The 25,845-nt window shown below is 48.3% G+C and overlaps 1 protein-coding gene across 1 annotated transcript in view; it reads left to right on the forward strand.

Annotated features, from left to right (window-relative positions):
* GCN1 (GCN1 activator of EIF2AK4) overlaps positions 1-12,941 on the forward strand; it is a 62,471-nt gene extending 49,530 nt beyond the window's left edge. The window contains exons 43-58 of the mRNA XM_036757967.1: positions 262-379; positions 515-730; positions 1,500-1,664; positions 3,258-3,419; positions 3,647-3,739; positions 3,950-4,093; positions 4,186-4,455; positions 4,573-4,686; positions 6,452-6,682; positions 7,129-7,322; positions 7,904-8,018; positions 10,007-10,103; positions 10,331-10,479; positions 11,123-11,230; positions 11,608-11,826; positions 12,278-12,941. Coding sequence (XP_036613862.1) covers positions 262-379; positions 515-730; positions 1,500-1,664; positions 3,258-3,419; positions 3,647-3,739; positions 3,950-4,093; positions 4,186-4,455; positions 4,573-4,686; positions 6,452-6,682; positions 7,129-7,322; positions 7,904-8,018; positions 10,007-10,103; positions 10,331-10,479; positions 11,123-11,230; positions 11,608-11,826; positions 12,278-12,403 — 2,521 coding nt within the window. The 3' untranslated portion in view covers positions 12,404-12,941. The remainder of the gene's footprint in view (positions 1-261; positions 380-514; positions 731-1,499; positions 1,665-3,257; positions 3,420-3,646; positions 3,740-3,949; positions 4,094-4,185; positions 4,456-4,572; positions 4,687-6,451; positions 6,683-7,128; positions 7,323-7,903; positions 8,019-10,006; positions 10,104-10,330; positions 10,480-11,122; positions 11,231-11,607; positions 11,827-12,277) is intronic.
* The last annotated feature ends 12,904 nt before the right edge of the window (positions 12,942-25,845 follow it).

Consider the following 25,845-nt stretch of genomic DNA (forward strand, 5'->3'; position numbering starts at 1 on the left):
TGTTTTGTCTCTTTCTGTCTCATTGCTTAGCACAGTGCCTGGCCTGTGGTAGGCACTGATAAATCTTTGGTTTTTGGCCCGTTACCTGTAAGATGGGGCTAACCCTGGCACTGCCCACATGGCTGTGAGGCTCAAGGGGAGATGGCTAACAGACTTTGCTGGCTAGATGGCAGCTCCTGTTAGTGTTGCTTCCTGGCAGTGCATCATTTTGAATGGAGGTGGCTTGTTGTTGTGTGTGATTCCATTCTCCCTCCTCCATAGGTTCAGCTCTGTGCAGCTCCTTGGAGACCTTCTGTTCCATATCTCAGGGGTCACTGGTAAAATGACCACAGAAACAGCCTCTGAAGATGACAACTTTGGCACTGCCCAATCCAACAAGGTGACATCTTTGATGTCTGTTCTCTTGTGTTGCTAATGGAAGGAGTGTGAGGAACCTTGTTTCCTGATCTCCATCTGTCCATGTAAACCTACCAAATTCCAATTTTTTCTTCTCCTTTCCCTTGCTTGGTCTTAGGCAATCATCAGTGCCCTGGGAGTAGAGCGGCGGAACCGCGTGTTGGCTGGGCTGTACATGGGACGCTCTGACACTCAGCTGGTCGTGCGACAGGCGTCTTTGCATGTCTGGAAGATTGTGGTCTCCAACACCCCCCGCACCCTTCGGGAGATCCTGCCCACTCTCTTTGGCCTTTTGCTGGGCTTCCTGGCTAGCACTTGTGCAGATAAGCGAACAGTAAGAACCTCCCCTGGTCCATCGCCTGGCTCTGTCGTGACCTTGGACCAGGCCCATGGTCTTTCCAGGCTTGAGCTTCCTTGTCTGTAGGATGACAGGGTTGGCCTAGGTGACCTCTGAGGTTTAGGTCTATGTGTGATCCATGCAGTCCCACAGAGGGGAGAAGCTGGGGGCTGGAGGGAGCCACAGGAGAGAAACTCAGCGCTTGGGGGGGTTGCGAAGGGGGCCCTCTCTGAGCTTCAGTGCTGCCTGGCTGGGCTTCTTTCTTGTGTCGGTCACTTGGGATGAGAATGCCCATCTCCTGAGTTCTGATTTCTAATCTCCATCCCTAGGCAATGGAAACTCATGTTTGGGTTTGGAACATGGGCTGTGTGAGTGTGGCTAAGAGGGTTTTTTCCTCTGACACATTCTATCCAGCCTCAGCTTCCCTTAAGTCAAAGCATGATATTGATAGGCCTAGAAAACTTGGTTTTAAAGTCAGAGGGAATTGGCTCATGACTATACAGCATGTGGAAGTTTGTATCCACCCATAGATATTGGCTCTTGCTGTGGTCTGGCTGGGGATGTTTGAATCTTAGAGAGAATTTTATTCCTGATCATCATTTTATGTGTGCCCTGAAGGTTTTGAAGTATGAGAATGTATGAAAAATCAAATGTATGAAATAGATAGCATTTCAAAGGTTGAGTTTTCTCTTAGGTTGACCTCACAGGGCCCTGGGATGTATTAGTAAGGGCTCTGTGCAAAGCTCTACCTGATTTCTACTGACAGATTGCTGCACGGACATTGGGAGATCTTGTCCGGAAGCTGGGGGAGAAAATCCTGCCGGAGATCATCCCTATCCTTGAGGAAGGCCTGAGGTCTGAGAAGAGCGATGAGAGGCAGGGCGTGTGTGTGGGGCTCAGTGAGATCATGAAGTCCACCAGCAGGGATGCGGTGAGTGTGTGCCCTCCCACCCTAGTGTGACTCAGCAGGAGGGTGGCTTCTTTGGGAGATGTCTGGGGGTGTGTGTGCGCGAGATTAGTGCATCATGTATGCACACCGTGTGTGTACGTGATGTACACATGGTAAATGTATGTTATGTGCATGTTGTGTATGTTGTGTGACCTGTTATACTTGTGTTTGTGTATATATTATTTTTGTGTATGTTTTGTGTGTTTATTTATTAGACTTGGCATGAATGATTGTGGGCATAGAGTGTGTGTGAATGGTTTATTTGCTGCACTAGTGATAGCTGGTATTTCTAAAATAGTTCTTTTTGAGGAATTTAGAGAACTTTCTGACATTTCTTCTAAGGTTATTTGATCCTTAGAACATTTCTGGAAGGTTGGGTAGGAATGGATCTCATCTAAAATTGAAACCAGGAGGTCCCGATGAAGTGACATTAGCTCAGAAATAGACCCTGCATCCCTGGCATCCTTCCCACCTGACCAGCTGCAGGCATGCCTAGCCACAGAGCAGTTTGTCTGAAAATGATCTGGGGGCCTTAGTGGACTCGGTATATGTCACCAGTGTGGTCTGGCAGCCAAAGAATGATGGAAGCCTCAGGCTCCCTTCAAAGACACCCATGGTGTGCCCAGAGGCAGCTGGTGGTCCTGCTGTATTCCCTCTTGATTAGTGGGAATTAAAACATGTAGGCTCAGGCCTGGGGTTGCTAAGCTCGGGGAGGGGTGGAAGTAGGGGTGTAGCACAGCAGAAGAAGCAGAGGATAGATCCAGGAAGGCAGCCAGGATGCGGAAAGGCTTTGGAAACGTGCCACAGGAGGTGATCAGTGCAAAGAACTGGAACTGTTGAGCACGGAAAAGAGAGGATGGGCCTCCTCTCACTGCCTTCAGGCCTTTGAAGGGCTGGGGCCCTGGATTCCCTCCAGTGGAGGCTGGTGAAGCCCTTTTGGGAGGTTTGGAGAGGGCCCTCTGGACCAGGCAGCTGCAGGGCCCCTCCGGAGACGCTGGTGATGGGGAGGAGCACACCTGGCAGTTCTCATCTTGGAGATTGGGAGCCACTAGGGGGTGCCGCAGGCACAGAGCACTGGGTGTGGAGTCAGGAAGACCTGGGTTCAAATGTGGCTTCAGACACTTCTAGCTGTGTGATCCTGGGCAGGTTGCTTCACACAGCTTGCCTCACTTTCCTCACATGTGACCTGGGGATCTTAGAAGCACCTGCCTTTCAGGATTGTTGTGAAGATCACTTGAGATAGTGTGTGCCTGGCACACAGTAGGCGCTTAATCAGTGTGTGCTCACCTGAGGTTCTGAGTTCAGTGGCTGGCCTGTGGATAAGCAGCTATAAATGTGGGAGGCTGGATTGGAACCCAGATACCTGATTCCATGTCTTGTGCTTCTCTCAGTATTGCACGCTGCCTCTGGTGCTGAAGATAACTTTCGTTCGTAGGGTTTTAGGGAGACCTTCTGTCCCCTTCGAACCTCCTCCCTCTCGGCCTGGCCCCAGCTCCTGGTTCCTGCTCCGCCCTGGCCTTCAGGGGCTGCTGAGTCTCTACTGACCCAGCTCCTATATGCTTGACCCTGTGGCAGGTGCTGTTCTTCTCGGAGTCCCTGGTGCCCACAGCCAGGAAGGCCCTATGTGACCCCCTGGAAGAGGTCCGGGAGGCGGCTGCTAAGACCTTTGAGCAGCTCCACTCCACCATTGGCCACCAGGCCCTTGAGGACATCTTGCCCTTCTTGCTGAAGCAACTGGTAAGTTCACTTAGTGGGCTCAAGGAGCTGGGCTGGATGAGCTTGTCCTGGGGGTCAGAGAGAGAGAGAGAGAGAGAGAGAGAGTGTGTGTGTGTGCGCGCGTGCATGCACGTGTGCGCGCACATATGAGCTTTCCGGGGAGATGGATGGGATGAAGAGGGAGAGTGGTCAGTGTCCAAGGGGGTGGAGTGGCGCAGCATTGATTGGGCTCTTGCCTTTTTCCTCAGGATGATGAAGAGGTGTCTGAATTTGCCTTGGATGGTCTGAAGCAAGTCATGGCTGTCAAAAGTCGTGTGGTGCTGCCCTACTTGGTGCCCAAAGTATGTCCCCTGGGCAAGTTGTCTGTGAAAGCCCCACCACGCCATTGCACTGTGGGGATGAGGTGGCTCTTGGGGAGGATGGACTCTAGCCCTTCTTCCTAGCAGTTCCTCACAACATGGAGGGCCTGAATGTCCCCAGGGCTCCTGTTAGTGGGCTTGGACGGGCACTGGGAGAGTGACTCACTTGTTCCTTTTCTTCCTTCCCACCAGCTGACATCTCCGCCTATCAACACTCGGGTGTTGGCCTTCCTTTCCTCTGTGGCAGGTGACGCTCTGACCCGTCACCTTGGGGTGATCCTGCCGGCTGTCATGTCAGCCCTGAAAGAGAAGCTGGGCACCAGTGAGGAGGCGCAGGTAAAGGGCCAGGGTGGCTGTGGGTGCAGGATGGCAGCTCCATTTTGGTCTAGAGAATACAGTGTTCACTGCCCTTTGCTCTCTGGCTTCAGGAGATGGCAAACTGTCAGGCGGTCATCTTGTCAGTGGATGATGACGCCGGCCACAGGATCATCATCGAGGACCTGCTGGAAGCCACCCGCAGCCCTGAGGTGGGCATGAGGCAGGCAGCTGCCATCATTCTCAACATCTACTGCTCCAAGTCGAAGGCAGATTACACGTGTCACCTGCGCAGTCTCGTCTCAGGCCTGATTCACCTCTTCAATGACTCCAACACTGTGGTCCTGGATGAGAGCTGGGATGCCTTGAATGCCATCACAAAGGTGGGCTGGCTGCTGAGGCTGTTCTCATTCATTAGCTCATCCATCATTTGAGCCCTTTTGCCATGGAGATAATTAGCATTCTGACATCCATTTCTGCTTTCACCTGGATCTCTTTAGAAATTGGATGCTGGGAACCAGCTGGCACTCATCGAGGACCTGCACAGAGACATCCGGATAGTGGGCAGTGAGGCCGAGGGCGAGCATGTGCCAGGATTCTGCATTCCCAAGAAGGTAAAGGATGGTGTGCCCAGGGCCAGGGTCCCCATCCGGGAGGGCAGCACTGACCACTGGGGCACAGCAGCCCCTGCCCGGCTGGTCAGCCATGAGGTCCCTTTGTTAGCCTGCAGCACCAGGCACCTTGACACACCCCGCCCAGCCTAGGCAGACTGAATGAGGGCCTGGGTTTTGTTAGACACGTGGTTATTTGGCTTTCTCTAGTGATGATTCAAAATAGTAGATTCCCTTGATGAAGCACCTGCTAGTTTGCAAATGCCTTTAGAAATAATCCTTTAAAGTGGCTAGCATTGGTGGTGTTATTGCCATCTGACAGAAGAGGAGACTGAGGGTCAGAATGACCTAAGTGACACAGTGAGGACTTGAACTCAGGTCTTTCTGACTTCAGATCTTTGCTACACTGCAGATACTTTGCTAGAAGCTAGACATACAAAAACAAAAGGAGAGGACCCCTGCCCTCAAGGACCTTACATTCTTCTGGGGTTATAGACCATGTTTACAGATAAATAAATCCACTGTGATCTGGGGGGTGGGGGGATGGTAGTGGGGTGGTGCTACTAAAAACTGAAGGCATCTAGAAGGGGAGAGGGGCATTAGAGCTGAATCTGGCTGGAGGGTGGGGGGTGGAGAAGAGCATGGAGTTCCAAGAGGGAGAGAGAGCAAGCTAAATGCCAGGCATGGAGGGCACAGCCTGTGCAAAGACCTGGAGAAGGGAGGTGAAATGTCCTGACTGGGAATGGCACTGGAATCCAGTGTCCAGGAGACGTAGCAACAAGTAATCAGCCTGGAAAGGGAGGTGAGAGCTGGACAGTGCCAGACAGAGACAATGGGGAGCCCCAGAGCTTCTTGAGGAGAGCTGCCTGGTAGCCTCAGCATTGGAGAGGGCAGGGTTGGGGCAGAGGTGCAGTTAGAAGGGTGTTGGCCCAGTCTCATGGAAGAGGGAAGACTATGTAAAGGGCAGTGTGGTCAGAGTGGAGAGGACGAGGAGGATGCTAGTGGTGCTGAGGAAGCAGAATGCCAAGGGGCAGCTAGCTGGCACAGTGGATAGACTACCAGGCCTGGAGTCAGGAAGACCTGAATTCAGACCCAGCCTCCCTCTGACACTGACCAGCTGTGTGACCCTGGGAACGTCACTTAGCCTCTGACTGCGTCATCTGCAAAATGGGAATCCTAGGCTTGCGTGGATCAGACGAGATAATTGTAAAGTGCTTGGTGTAGTGCTTGGCTCACAGAAGCTGCTGTGTAAACATTAGCTATTAACTGACAAGACTTGGCAGCTGGTGTGATGTTGGGGGTGAGGGTGGTGAGACTTAGGGGTCCAGAGCAGACTGGGATGACCTCCCTAGGCGGAGGGAAGGTGAATTTAGGAGAAAGTGGTGGCTTCTGTTGAGTTGGAGCTGCCAAGTTGGTCATGAGGGTGCAACAGCCGTGGAGAAGTGGGATTGGCGCTCAGGGGAGCTGAAGCTGACAGGTAGGTTTGAGGGTCACCTGCACTGGGGTCATGACCTGTTGAACCCATGGGAGCTGAGGAGCTCACCAGGGCCCTCACCCCACCCCACAAAGGTGGAGGATGGTGGTCCTGCCATCTCTTAGTGGTACCTGTTGCTCTGTCCATGGTAGGCGTCCCTAGGCAGCACTCAGCTGGGGAAGCAGATCGTCTTGTCACAGTACCCTGGGCCCACTGAATACGTTTCCTCTGGGAGCTTTTAGTGGGTGGTTTGGATTCTAAGTCCCTCTGACTCAGGTATCATCCTGTTACTAGGGAGTGACCTCAATACTCCCTGTGCTACGGGAGGGAGTCCTGACTGGCAACCCAGAACAGAAAGAGGAGGCGGCCAGAGCCTTGGGCTTGGTGATCAGATTGACCTCTTCTGACGCCCTGAAGCCCTCTGTGGTCAGCATCACCGGCCCTCTGATTCGCATCCTGGGAGACCGCTTCAGCTGGAACGTGAAGGTTGCCCTGCTGGAGACCCTGAGCCTCCTCCTGGCCAAGGTCAGTGGGGGCCGGATCCTCAGCATGGTATTTCCTCCAGGGCAGCGCTCATCCATGGCCCAGTGAAAATGTTGGGACAAGTGACAAGTCTTTCGCCAACTGAAGGCAGAGGGGTTAAAATATGGTTCAGGGCCATGTAGTTACCAAATGTGTATGATGACTGCAGCAGACTCCATTTGGGCATATTGGCCAGGAAAGAGGAAGATGAGGGAGAAGCCAGCTGCTGGACATTGTGCACACTTAATATTTCTTGATGTGCTCACATTTATGAATACGTGGACTTTTTTATTTTGAAGGGGGTTGGGGGATGCACAACCAAGTGCAGCCTTTTAGGTGAACAAGAACCCTTGCCTTGCGTGCTTCTTTTGGCCTTTCCCCATCTGCTTTTGTAGTCTGTCTCTGGGCTCAGGCAGAGCCCTGTGTTAAGACTTGGGTGTCCTCTCTAGGTTGGGATCGCCCTGAAGCCCTTCCTACCTCAGCTGCAGACCACCTTCACCAAAGCACTCCAAGACTCTAACCGAGCTGTGCGCCTGAAAGCTGCCGATGCCTTGGGCAAGCTCATTGCCATCCACATCAAGGTGGACCCCCTCTTCACAGAGCTTTTGAATGGAATCCGATCCACTGAGGACTCTGGCATCAGGTGAGATGAAAGAAGAGCAGGTGTGGGGCCAGGTCAAAGCTGTCCCCCTTCCCCCGCACAGTTAGGATCAGTGCCTGGCATGATGGCTATGGAGTGAGGGGAGAAGGGGCCAAGAGGCTGTGGAAGTGTCTGCAATGAGAGACCTGAACAGCACAAATATTTTTATATCCTTTCATTTATTTGTACTGAATGTTGTTAGCTTTATCTAAGTGCCAAAGCGAAACCCACTTGGTTGACCAACCCCCATGGTTTGTCAGAGCTTGCCCTTCTCCATGGAAGTCACAGGAGTCATGAGATGAGTGTTTTTAGTGACTCATGCCTTGGCATGGCCACTCCCCTTGAGCAGGAGGCCGTCTCAAAGGCTGTACTGAGCCTCCCTTCTCAGGATCTGTTTTCCTGAAAGGGTTGGTGTCTGGTGTGTCAGTGTTTAAATATGGCAGCCACAAAGTGTGTCCAGACAGAAGTCCCCCAGTGGGGACAGCCAGGGGAAGCCCACGGGTTTGTGAATTAACCTGGGGCTGAGCAGGGAGAATCACAGTTGAGGAAGACCAGGCTTTAAAATGAAATGTGTGATTTTGTAGGGACACCATGCTGCAAGCCCTGAGGTTTGTGACCCAAGGAGCCGGGACCAAAGTGGATACAGCCATTCGGAAGAACATCACCACCGTACTGCTTGGCATGCTGGGACATGACGAGGTACTACTGCCTCCCCAGGGCTCTTGGCCACATAGTGCCTAACATTCGCTTTTTGGAGGGAATCTATTCTCTTCTTTTGTCTTCTTTTCCATTCTTTCAGTGAGTATCATTGGGGAATGGAAGTTATTCCACTTGGGTCAGAGGAATCTGGAGCAGCACTGTGCTGGGCACTTGAAAGGGCTGGCTTCCTTTGTAAGATTATCTCTTCCCACCCTCCGCTCTGCTCATTCTTTCTCTCTCCTTCTCACACATGCACATACACCGTCCATCAGCCGCAGTGTGTGTGAACAGGAGGGGGAGACCGTCCAAAGATGGCACCTTTGCTTGGTGATAATGTTTATGTGTTCCTGCGGATGTCTGGGCACTATTGGGCACATCAGGGGTTGTGATTGCTTAATGAATGTTTATTACAGCTTCAGAAATCCTGTTGTGTTTCCCAGACACTTTTCCCCAAATGAAGTCTCTTAGGGCCACATCCTCTCCTTAAGTGTGGCATGGCACAGCCCCAGGTGTCTGTCTGGTGTGGGCAGAAGGGTTTGGGTCAGAAGGCAGGGGTGGCTCTCGGAGGTGGGGCAAACATCCCTCGCACTGGGAAGATGGACCATGGAAGCTGTTTGGATGAATGGAAGTCAGGAATGGGGGGGGCAGCATTTCTAGACCTGGCCTGGCCCCCAGATGCTGCTTGTTTTCACTTTGGGTTTTTGAGAGATTCAAGAGTCCCCTGCTCACTTGTGACTGCTCTCTGCATCCTCCCATCCCACTTTTGTTTTGTGACTGTCTGATGTTGAGATGCCATGTTATCTGTGTTGGTGCCTTCTTCTGCTAGACTCTAAGCTGCATGAGGGCAGACACTGCGTCTTCTCAGCTGTGTATCTCCCCCAGCAGTGCTCTGGACACTGCAGGTGCTAGTGTTTATTGAAGGAAGGAAGGAAGCTCCACACGCCCTTCTCCCCCCCCGCCCCAGGGCCAGAGATGGTGCCCTGGTGATGGGATGTTGGCTCAAGAGGTGGCTATCTCGGCACTGAGTATCAGTCACGTATCAGTTAATTGTGCTACTGAATGAGTGAGGGGTTAAAGCAAATGACGCCAACCAGTCAGAACATGCAGCTCCACGGAGGGCACATTAGTTGGGCCAGCACTCAGTAAGCACCTGCTACATGCGGGGCAGCCTTGTGCTGGACCTTCTGTAGCCTGGCTTGTCTCTTTGTGCTTCTCCTCACAGTTCAGTGGCCTCATTTTGGCTGTTTGTCAGACTTACTCCACAGCTTCTGCTCAGCTGTATCAGCCTGCTCTCATTCATCCTCACTCCAAATAAAGCCCGTGTCTTAAATAGTCATTCTCTTCATATGATCCGAGCTGACCAGTCAAGGCCCCGCTTTAGGTACCCCAGGCAAGGCAACAAGAAGCCTGTCATTTATGTGACTCATATTGGTGCCAGGCACACTGCAGGGGTGACTGTGTTTATCTTGATCTGCTGTGATTGGTGGGTGCTAAAAGTCTGCCTTTGGGCCCCTTGCCTCCTTTTGGCTGGTGGCAGTTTTGGATTGCCTGGGAGGGAGGACAGGCAGGAAGGGGGATGGGGGTGTCCTGGTGGTCTTGGGCAGGTTACCGGACTTCCCTTATCTGTAAATTGGACATATCTTTCGCCCCCTCGCTGTCCTATAGGCTTGTTAGGTAATGGAGATAATAAATGTCATACTTAGAGAGTCTGGCAAAGAGAGGTGCTCTATAAAGGCGTTCTTTGCTATTATGATGATCACCATTCCACCCCCCCTCCCCAACACACACACTAAAGTTTCTCTAATTAAACTGCAGAGGGTGTAATGTTTTAGCTCCGCTCCTGTCTGGCAGTTAATAGCTTAGCCTCTGATTCTGCCTGGTGTCAGGTACACAGATGTGGAGAGGGAGTGGAGGTCTGGAGCAGTGCCTGACTTAATGCTGTCCTGCCTCCCCTCACTTGGGCTCTCATCCTCTCTCTATCCCCACAGGATGCCACGAGGATGGCCTCTGCTGGCTGTCTGGGGCAGCTGTGCGCCTTTCTAACAGAGGAAGAGCTGAATGCTGTGCTCCAGCAGCACCTGCTGGGTATGTCTGTGCACTGAACAATGGCCCTGGGACTCCCTGGAGCCAGTGGTGTGGCTCCCAATCTGGCCTCTTCCCAGACTCACCCTACTCTTCCTCAGGATTCCTTGGGAGTGGGGCTGAGCTCCCCTTAGGGCTCTGGCTGTACCAAGGAAAGGGAGCATCTCCAGAATGGCAGCATCTTGGGACCCTTCCCCAATAGCTGACTTTGGTTGTCTTGTCCCCTTCAGCGGACGTGTCTGGGATCGACTGGATGGTGCGGCACGGGAGAAGCCTGGCGCTTTCTGTGGCTCTGAATGTGACTCCAGGCCGACTGTGTGCGGCCAAATACAGCCCTGATGTCCAGGAGATGATTCTGAGCAATGCCACAGCAGACAGGGTGAGGAGATCATAAAGCTTGGGGCCTGAAGGTGCTGTGCAGCTGGAGCTCTCCATGGGGTGGGGGGAAGAAGACTGATCCCAGAGTCTCCCAGGGAGACTGGCAGCGTGAGTGCCTGCACAGCTCCCAAATCACTCAGGGACCTTGGACACAAAACCATAGCTGGTGTTTATGTCATGCTTTATGTGGTTTTTGTGACTCTGTGATCCTTATGACAGCCTTTCAAAGTGGGGGCCATAGGTGGTGTTATCCCCATCTTATAGATGAGAAACCTGATGGTTGGGGAAGCGATGTGACTTGTTTGGGCCCTGTGGCTAGTGAGTGTCAGAGGTGGAATGGAACCCAAGGTTTGCCCAACTCCAACATTTTCTTTGTTACTATGCTATCCTGGCCACTTCATGCCACTTCTCTGGGGTTTAGTTTCCCCATCTGTAAAGGGAAAGCTTTCAAACCCCAGCTTTGGGACACTAGGACAGGGTGGCTTCAGCAGCTCTTCGGCACTGTTGACAGCGATGCCCTTCCTGGGCTGGGAGGGCATTTATAGCAAAGGGGAGGTGCTCAGTTGGGACAAGTGGTGGTGGCAGCAAGGAGCGTTGGCCCAGGGAAGCACATTCTCTGCCCTTTGTCCTCCATGTCCCTACAGATTCCCATTGCAGTGAGTGGCATCCGGGGTATGGGCTTTCTGATGAAGTATCACATTGAATCAGAAGGGGGGAACCTGCCCGGCAAACTCACCAGCCTCTTCATTAAGGTGAGTGGGAGTCAGAGCTGAGCTTGTGGACTTCTGAATGACTGGGGCTACTCTCCCCTTTCTTTCCCTCCCCATTCATCATGGCAGTAGTAGAAACCTTGCCATGGCCTGTGGAGGGACCCTGTGAGATTGGAAACATGGCTACGGGACAGTCTCATGAGGACTGCTGTTCCCCGGAGGTGCCAGCTTTGTGAGGAGGCAGCGTAGCAGAATGGGGGGTGGGGTGGGGGTAGGAGCAAACTGGGTCTGAGAAGGGCTTTTGTCCACTTGGCAAGTGTTTTTAAGTTGAGTATGTGGGAAATAGAGCCCAGCCCCCGGCCCCGCCCACCCACGATTAACTGCAGTTCTCTGTGTTCTCCCTCCTCCCCTCTCAACAGTGTTTGCAAAATCCATCCAGTGACATCAAGCTGGTGGCTGAGAAGATGATCTGGTGGGCCAATAAAGACCACCTACCCTCGCTGGATCCTCAGATCATCAAACCTATTCTAAAGGCCCTTTTAGATAACACTAAGGACAAGAACACCAGCGTGAGGGCCTACAGTGACCAGGCCATTGTCAACCTGCTCAAGATGAGAGAGGGCGACGAGGTGCTGCAGGTGAGGAGTAAAGGATTCGTGCGGCCTCTAGGGGCTCCTTTTCCATTTCTCCTTCCCTGTTAGTGACTTCAGGGGTCCTTCCCTCCAACACACACGCACATACACACACACCCCCTTTGCTTGTTGCTGTCGAGGGTTGTTCCATGCAGGGCCTGGGAGGAGGTTCAGGTTACATGTCCTGCACTCCTCACCAAGCCCTGAATCCTCCTATTCCTCCCTATCTTTGCACTTTCTAATGTCATTGTGGGGCTGGTGATAGTGAGCTGACTGGAAAGTGGGGCAGGTCCTTTGATTTCTGTCCACATCCAGACCTGCTGGGTTCTCTCGTTTTGCCTGTTACCCATATCCAGGGGCTTCATTGCTAAGGTGACTGATGAGGCTGTGTTTGATGGCTGGTCTGCACTTGAGCCCAGAATTCCTGCTATATCTCCTCTCTTTTCCATCCTAATAGTCTGTCTCCAAGATCCTGGACGTGGCCAGTTTGGAGCTTCTGAATGAGAGTTGCCGAAGGTCCCTGAAGAAACTGGCCAGCCAGGCCGACTCTGTGGAACAGATTGATGACACCATTCTGACGTGACCCTCAGGGCCCACTGAACTGAGTGTGGCCCCAGCCTTTTGACTCCACACCAATTCTGTGTTTTCATTTTTGAAAATGTTCATTCTGACTGGGGCATAGGAGACAGGGTTCCCAGAGAATATTTTACTATCTAAACAGACCACAGCCAAAGCCTTAATCAGACCCACATGCAACCGAGAACAGCCTCCCCTTCTCGCCCCCTCCTCTAGGACAGGCAGGCAGCGCACACATGCAAGCCTCCCCACCAGCCCTTTGCCCACAGAGCCTGCTTGGGCAGCTGCAGAGCTGAACCATCATTGGTAGCAGCCCTTTGCACAGCCCTGCACACCAGGCCTGGGGAGGTGGGTGTGCTTGGGGCATTGGGTTTGGCTTTTTACTGTTGTGCTGCTTGTGACTGGCTCAGTACAGCAAGCTCCTATCAGACTAAAATGGTATTTAAATAGCCTTAGCAATTAACAAGTGTGAGTTGGGGGGAGGGGGGTTAAATGCAGGCTGTTTAAAGGACAAATGTTTAATAAAGGCTTTGATTTAATCTTGATGCGGACAGATCTGTCCTTTCTCCAGACACTGCCCAACTAGACTACATGGGATCGCCATCATCAGAATGAGGCTTTACAGTTGCTTTCTTTCACCCGGGTCTGTGTCTTATCTTTAGCCCAGCTGTCCTGAACTTGGAAGCAGACACTGACCTCTGGCACTGTCCCCTCCCTCTACCCTGTGCTGTTATCCGAGATCCTATTGAATTGAAGAGAAATTTCTCACCATGTAGATTATCAGAGCTAAGGGCTAGTTTCTTTGCTGAGCTTTCATCAAAACTGAGCAGTGGGGGAAGCTCTTTCCTTCCCTTTTTGTGGGTATTAACAGTCAGATCTGTGTTTGGGGAATGCAGTGTTCTGATTAACCAGTTCCCTGTTCTCCACTCTAAAGCTGATTGGTGAGGTTGGGTCCTTCTGGAAGAAAATCAGCCTTGGAAGAAAACCCTGCTGCTGGTGGTGAAAGAGCCCCATTCTTGGGGCAAGGAGCTTACGAGAGGAAACCAGAGAGGCAGGTCAGCATCTGCCTGGCTTATGAATGACTTCCTTCCTCCTGGTTCTTAGAAGGCTCGTGACGCCCACCCATGTCCTGTCTGCAGGAGCACACCCCGGCTGTGCCTGGTGACATCAGCTTTTCTGGGCCATTTCCCTCAGTGCTCCTGTCAGAACTGCTGACTGAGACTTGTTAAGGGCAGAAAGAAAGAGAAGGCAACAAAATGACTGTGAAGAGGTTTCAGGAAGGCGTAAAGCATGAGAGAAAAATAAGTCATGCTTAGTAGTGGACGGGACTGTGGCCACCTCTGTTTGCTGCCAGCTGTGGAGGAGGACAAAGTGACCTGGAGGGGCTGTGCACTCTGACCTAGGCCCTTCTGTCTCACCGACCCGTCCCAGCTGGCTCCTCGTAATTGTAGAATCCCAGGGCTGAAAGGTACCTCAAGAGGTCAGCTCCGTAGACATCCTGCACAAGGGAATGGTCTCGTGGGAACTGCTTCCCGTTTCCAGGATTTCAGGGCGCTTGGTCCCCTCACAGTTGGTCCAGGGCGTCGGCCTAGCAAACCACCTACCTATGTGTTGTCAGCTGAGTTACTATGAAGAATAAGCTCTGACCCCCATCAGCGGGAGGGAGGAGTCTTCTCTGTGGAGAGCCAAAGGTGATCTCTTTTTTTCCCTTGTGATCCTTAACACTGTTGTAGCTGCCATGAGCCTTCAGTTTCCAGAGCCCTGAGTTACCGGGAGACTTGATGAATTGAAGGTGTAAGATAGACACGCTTAAATTAAAAAAAAAAACCCTCAAAGCTCAAATGCACCTGGTTCCATTCCAGAAACTGGAGAAGGAAGAGTTCTTTCTGTTCAGAGCACAAGAGAGAAGGTTGATTCACAGATGGAAATGACTCAGGGGCTCACCAAGTAGCTTAAATTGAGCAGGAAAGAATGGGGTGAGCCTCAGGGAGGCTGTGTGGTAAAAGGCTGTCACCAAGAGAACAGCTGGGGCCATGGAGAGAAAACTTCAGGGCTGAGCCTCAAAAACAGCAGCCAAGATCAGTGGATGGTGGGCTGGACTCGGGAGTCAAGAAGACCTGGGCTCAAATCCTGCCTCGACACTATTTGTGTGACCCTGGGCAAGTCACTTAACCTGGTACATAGTTTCTTTTTCTCTGAAATGAAGGTGTTAATTAAAGGCCTCCAAGATCCCTGTGCTCCTCTTATGATCCTGTGGTGACTGGGGCCTGGCACTGACATGGGAGGCAGAAGGACCCTCCCTGTGTTGGTTCCAGTCACCCCCAGGGTTCTGCTGCCCATCATGGCCCAACTCCTCTGGTTTCCATCTCTTCCCAGGGTTTGGGGAAGGGGTTAGAGACTAGATATTTTGTGGGTGACAACTAATTTCTCTGAGTATGATTTGTACCCAGAGTAGAAAGTTGAAGCTGTTCACCCTGTAGTTAGTGTAATGTCACTCCTTCCCCAGGGCCTCATTTTCCTTCTCTGTAAAGTGAGGAGATTGGACTGCATGCACTAGTAAACTTACTATTCCCAAGGAGGTAATTTAGATCCCTAAAAGCTGAATCAAAGTGACTTCAGAGGGGAGGGAGAACTTTCTGGTTCATTGGTAAGTTTTGAGTTATCGTTCAAGTATCTAAGATACATTTTAGTTAGTTACTCTCCAAAGAAAGCCAGCCATGGTGGGCTGGATTGGTAACAAGAGGACCTGAGTCGAGTCCCAGGCTTTGCCCCTTTTCATTATGTGCATTTAGATGTAAAAATTTGTTTTTATGTCCTGGGGTAGATGGTGGTAACCTCCCTGTATTACCAGGTTAAGAAAAATGCATCGGCCTTGAAAAATGGAATGGAGCGCATGAGAGGCCCAGACCTCCCAAATACGTGAGGTTCGCATTCTGACTGCCCCTGATTTGGGGAATCACTTTACCTCTATGGGCCTCACTTCCTCATCTGTAAAATGAAAGTTGCTCTCGATTTCTGAGGCCTCAGCTTTGAATCCACAATTCCATGAAGGTCAGTTCTTCAAGCTCCTCACCTCCCATGAGCTCCAGCTACATACCGATGGTCATACCTCTGATCTTCCCGTCACCGACAAATCTACCACCTTCATGTTCAAAAATTCCAAACCATGACCATGATTTACTTACTTTCCAACTCTCCCCCTGCCTCGCCTCACCAAACGCAACTCTCTCCACACCATGACCTCCAATCCCTTGACACCTCAGTTCTCTCCCAGGCCATCATCTTTACACTAGCCATTCTCTTCCTTTCCCCATCTTGACCAACGCTACATTGTCCCCTTCTCTTGAGTCCCTGGACTTTTAATATTCTGCTAATTGTGCCCTACCAAGCCTTAGCCTTGGACTGCTCCCACCATCCACTGCCTTCACTCCTACACAGAACTAAGCAAAAGTGGAGAAAACTGCACAACACTTCTAATTGGGTCCACTGCGAATTTATGTCACACTACCTCAACTGGGCCCTCACTGCTGCTAGGCAATCCTTACCACCTCACTGCCACTCTCTACTGAGGCTCTTCCAGACCTCATTCCTCTTCAGACCTCCCATGTCTTCCTTTCCTCCTCCCTTCTTAGCCGAGAATCTTGCCTTGTTTTACAGAAAAAAAAAATGAGGCCATTTGCTGGGAACTCCCTTTTCTCCCTTCCTCATATTTTGTCACTCAGATGCCTTCTGTCACTCTCCTCTGTCACCCTTATCACACGAAGAGGGGGCCTTACTCCTTGCCAAGGCTAACCTGTCTTCATGCACAAGTGATCTCATTCCACCCCATCTCTCCCAATAGACTGCCCGCTCTGTCATCCTCACTCTATCACATATCTCTAATCTCTTCCTTTCTACTGGCTCCTTCCCTTCTGTCTATAAACATGCCCATTTCTCTGCTATCCTGACTTGATCCTGCCATTCCCATTCAATATCATTCTATTTCTCTTTGGCCTTTTGTAGCTAAAGTTCTCAAAAAGACCGTCTGCAACAGGTACTTCCACTTTCCTTCCTCTCTTAGCCATGTACGACCCAGCTTCTGACCTAGCCACTGCACTGAATCTGCTCTCTCTAAAGCTACAAATGATCTCTTACCTGCCAAATCTAATGGATTTCTCAATCCTCAATTTTCTTGCCCTCTGTAGCCTTTGACATTACTGGTCACTCTTTTCTCTCTAGGTTTTCAGAACATCATTGTCCCCTGGTTCTTCTGTTTATCATTTCTGCTTACTGGCCTCCCTGGCTTCCTTAAGTCACAACTAAAAGCTCATCTTCTACAGGAAGCCTTCCCCAACTCCTCTTAAGTTTAGTGCCTTCCCTCTTAGGTCCTGTTCATTTTATATATAGCTTGTTTATGCATATTTATTTACATGTTGTCTCCCCATTAGACTGTAAGCTCCTTGAGGGCAGGGATTATTTTTTTTTTTTGTATCCCTAGCTCTCTGTACAGTGTCTGGCACATACATAGTAAGTGCTTAATGTTTACTGACTGATGGGCATGATTTACAATTCTCTTTCAAATTGCCAAATCTCAGAGTTGGAAGGGACCTCAGAAATCATCTAATCCAACCTATACCTGAACAAGATCTCCTTTTCTATGTATTTGATAAGTGACCAGTTATTGTCGGGGAAACTAGGAATGGCTAGGTGGCACATTGGATAGAGCACCAGGCCTGGAATTGGGAAGACGAGTTCAAATCCAGCCTCAGACACTAGCTGTGTGACCCTAGGCAAGTCACTTCACCCTGTTTACCTCAGTTTCCTCACCCATAAAATGAGCTGGAGAAGGAAATGGCAAACCACTCCAGTACCTTTGCCAAGAAACCCCCATTGGGGTCACAAAGATTTGGATATAACCGAAACAACAAAGGTGGTACAGTGGATAGTGCCCTGGGCCCAGAGTCAAGAAGACTCGAGTTCAAATTTGGCCTCAGACACTATCTGGGCAAATTAGCCTCTGTTTGCCTCAGTTTCCTTGTCTGTAAAATGGGTATAACCATAGCACCTACCTCTCAGGACTGTTGTGAAGATCAAATGAAAATATAAAGCGTTTAGCACCATGCCTGGCACACAGGTACTATGTAAATGTTGGTTATCTTTGCGAGGCGACTTCCAGGGAGGGGGAACTCATTGCCTTCCAAGGCAGCTCATTTCCTTTTGTAGTAGTGCCAAGTGTCAGGTTCCTCGAGCTACCATGCCTTCTCCCCTTCTGTCCTCTCCAGATTAAGTACCCCCAATTCCCTCACCTCAGTTCCTCACATGGCATCATCGTGAGGTCCTTCACCATTCTTGTAGCCCTTCTCTTGACATGCACCAGCTTGTGAACGCCCAGAACAAACTCAATACTCCAGATATTGCCTGCCTATCGGGACCACTGCTTCTCCAGTTCTAGAAGCTGTGTGTCTTAATGTAGCCTAGGCTGACATTAACTTTCAGGGGTGACCTCACCCGGCCAGCTCCTTGGGGAGCCAGTGTGAAATAGGAGCTGCTGTTTGTGAGACAAAGGCCCTTTCTTCTGCCTGAGTCTGGGGGATCTTTGGAGAAGAGGCAGGGCCATCACTGGCTCGTAAGTGTCAGGACCAGATGACAGAGCTGAGGAGGGCTTTCTGGGCCCCGCAGTCAGAATGATTTCTGAGAGACGGCAGGAGCCAGGCTGTCAGGGACACACCAGTGCACTCGAGTGGGAAACTAGGGGTTCAGGTAAGATCCTGTGAAGGGAGAACTCTGCAGCCCCACTTAGGCAAGGTGTAAAGACAAGACTGGAGTTATTTTGTATGCAATCATCTGGATGAGCAATGTTATGTTTTTATAATAATGACGGTGATGACTGGCATAGTGTGCTTCAAGGTTTGCAAAGTGAAGATGCTGAAATAAGAATGGAAAACAGATTTCTTCCCTTCCCCTTAATTCCTGTGGACCAAATAGCTTTACTGTTTAACCAAAATAAAACCTCTTGTCTCTTTCTACCCTTCTTTGTGGAGGTGGGGGACTATGGGTGTGGAACACTGTGTATGTCAGACTTTTTTGATGTTTTGGTTAGTTTTGCTGGATTCTCCCCCTCCCCCCTTTTATTTTTTGTTTTAAGGGGTGGCTCTCTGGAAGAAGGGAGGATATACTGGAAAATGCAGGTGATAAAAAAAAAGATATTCAATTAAAACTTATTTTTTAAAAAAAGGACAGCTACACATTTTAAGAGTGGGGAAAAGCCTCAATAAAATATAGTGGATAAAGAGACTGACCTTAGGGTCGGCAAGACGTGTCTAGCCTCTGACACATACTGGCTTGGTGACTTGGGCAAGTTACTTGATCTCTTTGTGCTCCCAGATAGCTCTAAGACCACAAGTTCCTGATGAGCTGTCAATCTGCATCTGGTGGAGAGAATTTCCTACCATGGCACAAATGAAATCACAGGTCTAAACTTTGAGGGAAAAAAAACCAAACTATCAGGGCAGGGCTGCTGATGGGACTCTGGGATCAGAGGTTTGGAGCTATAGGGGACCTTCCGAGTCATTTAATCCAACTCTTCATTTCAGATAGGCACACTGAGGCTTAGAGAGGGGAGGTGACTTGACCAAAGTCACACACAGTCCTCTTACTCCAATTCTAGCACTCCTTCCACAGCCAAAGGAATTGGAATAGTTATTGTCTCTTTTAAGTCTATATAGTAAATGGAGCTATAAATGGAGAATAATGAATAAAGGCAAATAAGAAAAGGAAAACAAAATCCACTCGACACAGATGACGTGATGGGAAGAACTGATTGCTGCATTCCTTCCTGCCTCCATTCGAGCCTTCATGCCACCTCGATGACATTGTTCTGGAAGATCTGGCCACGTCACTCCTGTTAAAAACATTCTGTTGTGGCTCCCTATTCAGACTCATTTAGCTGGTATGCAAGTCCTGCCATAGGATGGTGCCAAACTTTTTCCCGGTGCTAATCACTGATGTTTTCTGTATCTTTTTAAAACTGTTTTCCCTAGCACCTAGCATAGCACCCTGTACAGATACATTTAATAAATGGTTTTTAAAATTAATTGTTGGACGCACAAGTTGAAAATTTATTGAAGGAATCCTTAATTTCCCGAGCTGTTTCTCAAATTGGATTTCCCTGAAACTTTTACCCCCTTTATAAAAGTTTGTGGCTGAATTATCACAAGTTCCAAATTAAGGTCATCCAAACCACTGAGGTTTTATGTGACTGATAAGGGTTTAGTTACTGTAGCTAAAGTATTTTAATTACTGGTGAATGAAATGCTTCAGAACCTCCCATGGGAGAGGTCATTGGGACCTTGTCCTCATTTTAGAGATAGCAAAGTTGAGTCATAGAGAAAGCAAGTGACTTGTTCAAGGTCACATAGTCAGATGGTTGGAAGAAATCAGAAAGAATTAGGTTCCTTTATTCTCTAGTCATCAAGCCCCAATGTTCCTAAGTAACCATTTGCACGAGGTATTGAAAAAGAGAAATTAACTGTATTTTCAGCCTGTAATCCTGCAAAGAAGGCACTGTGGGTTTCAGTTTTCAGGGAAGGTGGAGCCCCACTGTTTGACTAACTGGCCTCTGGGCTATTGCTGCTCAGTTCAGCTCTGAAGGATCCTGCCTGCCCTGGATAGAGGATGGGAGTTGCTTATGTCAAGGAAAGCTCATGAACTGGAAAAACTGGTCCCCAGATGAGCTCAGTGGCATTTCTGAATGACTATACTCCTGGGCACACGCGTTGTAACCACTTTGGTCACCGTCATCCACTGCCATTCTTCCTGGGGCATTTTACCTCTTCTTTCCTTACCCTTCATGCCCCACCCCAGGCACATGGGAAACAAAGCCAGAGAGCCCTGCGTGGGTCATGCTTCCATCTTGGCATATTGTGGACTTGGGAGTACTTGATTTTCTTTTAGACCTTCTTTTTCATGGTTTTGATGCCAACCTCAGGCCCTTCTAGAAGAGATGCAGTTAAGAATTTTCTAATCCAGTAGAAGGGCCATCTCCAGCTAGCCTGATCTGTATCTGGCCACTGGACCCAGATGGCTCCAGGGAGAAAGTGAGGCTGGTGACTTGGCATGTCATGGCATCACCTACCTGATGTCATGGTCCTCTTTTAGAATGAAGGACAAAACAATCCAGTAGATGAGGGAGAGGGATCACACAAGTAGTCCTAGCATCTTTAACAAATAAACAAACAAACAAATATCTTGGTTTTCAGTTGTGAACTAAAGTTGTGCCTGGGAGGGGTGGGGAGTGTCTCAACTTTGGCCCATACCATTTGCGAGTAAATAAACCTGAAGGCAGCTTGGAGTAGTGGGTAGGATTCTGAACTTGGAGTCAGGAAGACTTGGTTTCAAATCCCAACTTGGCCATTTACTGGCTGAGTGATCCTGAGCAAGTCACAACCTTTCTTGCTCAGTCCTTACTTGTAAAATGAGGGGGCCTGAACTTGTTGGCCCCTAAGGGTCCCTTTCAACTCTAAATCTATGATCTTTCACCATGTCCAGGCCTTGGTTCCCACACCGTCCATAAAAGGAGTTGAATGAGATGATGTGTAAAGAGTGCTATCTCAGGTCTAAAATGCCATGATTCTGAGATTTCTGTGTTTCTTTTTTATGAGGCACATAAAGTCAAGACTTAATTCTAAATTATTTTACAAAGCACTTGATTATACAAGTATTCCACAGAGAAAATAGTAGTGGCTGTTGATTCATTTAAAAAATTGTTATTAGTTATAGTGGATAGTGTCAGACTTGGAGTTAGGAAACTAGGATGCGAATCTAGTCTCTGACACTCTCTTTGTGGTACTGGGCAAGTCTTTGGCTTCTCTGTGTCCCAGGCAGCTCCATAGGACTTGTGGACTAAGTTAACAACAGGCCAGGGTTTTCCAGTTCCCCTTAGCTGATGAATCACACAGTACTGGGTATGTACTAGGCACTGGGGATAAACCACAAAATATGACAAATCTTGCTCTCAAAAGGCTTCTTTTTGAATCAGGGTGGTACTAAAATAACACAAATAACTGACTCAAATAACTATGATTCAAGGCAGAACATGGTGCATGTAAAAGAACGGTTCAAATTGAAACTTGAGAGGGACTATTTTTACTTGGAGAAAATAGGGAAGGCTCCATAGATGAGATGAGACCTAAGTTGGGCTTGGAGGAAAAGGATGAATTTCAGTAGGTGGAGAATGGTGTGGGGGCAGGGATGGGGTCCATTGCAGGTATGGGGCATATTGAGGAGGGAAACAATAAATTGGAAAGCTTAATGAGTAATCCAGTTTGGCTGAGACATAGGCAAATGACAGGGAAGTAGGGGTTAGGTGACTAATAGGTTGGAGCTGGTTTGTGGAAGGCCCTGAATGAATGTCAGGATAAGGAATTCATGCTATTTAGGAACCAATGAGAAGCCACTGAAGGTAGTATCCATCCAGCCAAAAAATATTTATTGAGCACTTATAGTGTGTACAGCACTCTTTTAGGCATCCCGTGATTCAATCAATGCACCTGTATTCTGGGGGGAGACACAAGACTATGTATGTGGGGAAACAGCATGCTACAGTATAGCCATTCACAACCTCTTTTACAGGTGGTAGAGCCCTTCAGTTTAAAGTTGCTACCAGAATCCAAATGCCTATTTTTAATGTCTATTAATAGACAACTAATTCTGAGATTCCACCTCACACCCATCAGACTGGCAAAGATGACAAAAGAGGAAAATGACAAATGTTGGAAGAGCTATGGGGAGACAGGAACATTAATGCACTGTTGGTGGCCCTGTGTACAACCATTCTGGAAAGGAATATAGAATTATATGCAAAAAGTCAGTCAGTTAACAAACATTTATTAAGTACCTATTGTGTGCCAGGTACTGTGCTAAATGCTGGAGATACAATGAAAGGCAAAAGAAAAGTATCTATTCTGGAACTCACGATCTTATGGGGGAGCCAACATTCAAACCACCATATACAAACACATCCTATACAGGAGAAATAAATTGGAAATAATTAACAGAGGATAGGTATTGGAATTAAGTAGGTTGGGAAAGGCTTTCTGCACCAGGTGGGATTTTTAGCTGGAGCTTGAAGGAAGTCAAGGAATCCAGGAGGCAAGATGACCAAGCATAGCATTGTAGGCATGGGGGACAGCCAGTGAAAACGTCTGGAGCTGTTCTTGCTAAAGGTAGGCCTCAAGTGAGGCCACTGTCACTATATCAAAATGGTGATGGGGAGGATGTAAGGTGTAAAAAGAGTGGAAAAGGGGTGTGTGTGTGTGTGTGTGTGTGTGTGTGTATGTGGAGAAGGGTTATAAAGAACTTTGAAAGATAAGCAGAGGACTTTATATTTGATCCAGGAGGTGAGAGGTAGCCAATGGAGTTTACTGAGTGGGGGTGGAGGGAGGATAAAAGTTACTACACAGTGTGGGTCCTCTGATCCAGCTATACGACTACTGGACATAGGTCAAAAAGTGTAAGAAATGAGGAAATATGTGATTTCAAAAAGATATGAAAAAACTGATGCAGCATGAAGTAAAGAGACCCAGAAGAATAATTCATATAACGTAAATATTGTAAAAATGAACAATTCTGAGGACTTTTATAAACTGATGAAGAATGATGTGAACAGAACCAATGGAATAATTTATACATTAACAATAATACATAAGTACCTATCCTCTATTAATTATTTCCAATTTATTTCTCCTGTATAGAGTGTGTTTGTATATGGTTGTTTGAATGTTGGCTCCCCCATAAGATCAGGAGCTCCAGAGGAGATACTGTCTTTTGCCTTTCATTGTATCCCCAGCATTTAGCACAGTGCCTGGCACACAACAATAATACATAATAATAAAACAGCTTTGAAAGCTGTAAGATGATTACTTACGATTTCAGAGGACCAATAATGAAACATGCTAGTCCTTATAGAGAAATGATTTAGGGTGCAGAATGAGAATATGTATTTTGCATACAGACATTAAGGGAATTAATTTTGTTCAATTAGGCATTCTTGTTACAAGAAAATTTTCTTTTCTTTCTTTTCAATGGCGTGGGGATTTAGAGAGAGGAAAAGAAGTTTCCATTCATTTCAAAAAACAGAGGTGGGGTGCTACAGATGTGGATTGTTGCATACTCTTTTAGATGAAGTCACTGAATTATTAGTTTTATTCAACTGTTTTACTTTGTTATAAGAGATTTCTCATGAAGTGGGAATAATCTGTAAATGTATGTAATACAAAAACAAAACTCAGTAAAACTGGAATAAAAATGTTCACAAATACCTCCACAATCATGAGGTATTGCAAGATTCCTCAAAGCACACATTTGAAAAGCATTGGCATAGCAGAACAGGCCATCTGGTCTACCCCCCTCATTTTACAGATGAGGAAACCAATGCCCAGGGAGGCTGTGTGATTTGAACGTGGTCACACACATAGCAAGTACCAGAGGTAGGATCTGAATTCAGGTCTTGGCTCTTTCCACTTGGAGCGAGGGTTTGAATCCCCCCTTCTACCATTATACCCTTTATGACTGTAGGCATATTGATTTGAGTTTCTGCAACTATAAATTGGGGATGATAACAGCTGTACTCCCCATCTTACAGGGTGGTTGTGAAGATCAAATGAAATCCTACTCACAAAGCACTTCATATACCTTGAAGTGTCATATAAACACCAATGATCACTACCCCAATTGATCTGATAAGCATCTAGAGCAAGATATGGCTCTGTACTAGGCCAGTTGGGGATAAAAACACAAAAGTGAAAGGTTGTACCTGCCCTCAAGAAAGCTTACATCCTACTCTGGGGATGCAGATAAAGAGACAGGCACATTTTTATAGCCCTAGCAATTAGGAGGCTGGGTCAGGAAAGGCTTCTGTTGGAGGGGGCAATGAAAGTGATCCTTGAAGGAAACCAGAGGATTCTAAGATTCAGAGATCAGGAGGAAGAATGTTCTAGGAATGGAATCACAGAGGTGGAGAAAGAATACGGAATTAAGGGACTAGCAAGTAGGCCAGTGAGGCTGGAATGTAGAGGGCATGAAGGGGAGGAATGATATGAAGTACATTTGGAAAGGCAGGATAGAACCAGATTACCAAGAACGTTAAATGTCAAGCTGAGCAGCTTGTATTGTATCCAACAGGCTATAATAGGAAGCCACAGTATATTTTTAAGAAGAGTGATAGGGTCAGACTTGTGCTTTAGGAAAATCACACTGGCATTTTTGTGGAGGATAGACTGGAAAAGGAAAGCAGGGAGTCCAATTAGGAGACTGTGGTGAAAGGAGAACCAATGGCACATGACAACTGATTGACTATGTGGGGGTGAGGGAGAAGGTAGAGCTGGGCAGGACTCCAAGGTTGCAAACCTGGGTGACTGTAAAGATGGTGGCACCTGCAATAGAAAAAGGAAACATTTGAAGGAAGGGCGGGTTGATGGAGAAAGATAATGAGTTCTGTTTTGGACATGTTGAGTTTGAAATGCTTATGGAAGATTTAGGTGGGGGTGTCCAACAAATATGTCTGGGAGTCAGCAGCACAGAAAAAATGAGTTGATGAAATCACTAAGAATTCTAAGAGGTGGAGGTGGGCAGAGAGGGCATCACAGGCATGGAAGAAGGCCATTGCAAAGGCACAAAGATGAGAGATGGAGCAGTGAGTGTGAAGAACAAAGCGAAGGCCAAGGTGGCTGAACCACAGAGCTCAGGAAGAGTAAAAGTAATGTTAGAACCAAGTTAGGCAGGTTTTTTTTTTAAACATCACTGAAAAGAAAAAAAAGAGCTTATATTTGACCCAAGTGTCAGTAGGGAGCCACTGGAGTTTACTGAGTGAAATGGTTGGATTTGTGCTGAAGGAAAAAACTACTTTGGCAGCTTTGTGGAGGATGTACTGGAGTAGGAAGAGATACAGGGCAAGGAGATCAATTAGGAGGCATTTGCAACAATAGAGATGAGAGATGTTGAGGTATGTAAGTAGAGAGAAAGGGTCAAATTTGGGATATGCTGTGGAGGTTAACATATCAAGATCTGGTAATGGAGTGCAGAGTGAAGGGGAGTAAGGAGTCAAAGATAATGCTGAGGTTATAAACCTGTGAGACCAGAAGTATGGTGGTGCTTTTGGCAGAAATAGGCAAATGTAGTAGAGTGGCAGGTTCTGGGGAAAGATGAGGAGTTCTCTTTTGGACATATTGAATTGGAGATGTTCCTCCTACACCCAGTTTGAAGCGTGGTGATGAAAGACTGAATGCTCAGGTGATGGACTGTGGATGGATACCAGATCTGTGTGTTATCTGCAAGGAGATGATAACGAAGCCCATGGGAGCTGATGAAGTTACCAAGAGATATTGCAGAGAGAAAAGATTGTCAGAGACAAAACCTTGGGGAAGATACACATGCAGGAGATGTGATGAGTCAGCAAAAGAGACTGAGATACGA

This window comes from Trichosurus vulpecula, chromosome 1 (genome assembly GCF_011100635.1).
Source record: "Trichosurus vulpecula isolate mTriVul1 chromosome 1, mTriVul1.pri, whole genome shotgun sequence".
NCBI lineage: Eukaryota > Metazoa > Chordata > Mammalia > Diprotodontia > Phalangeridae > Trichosurus > Trichosurus vulpecula.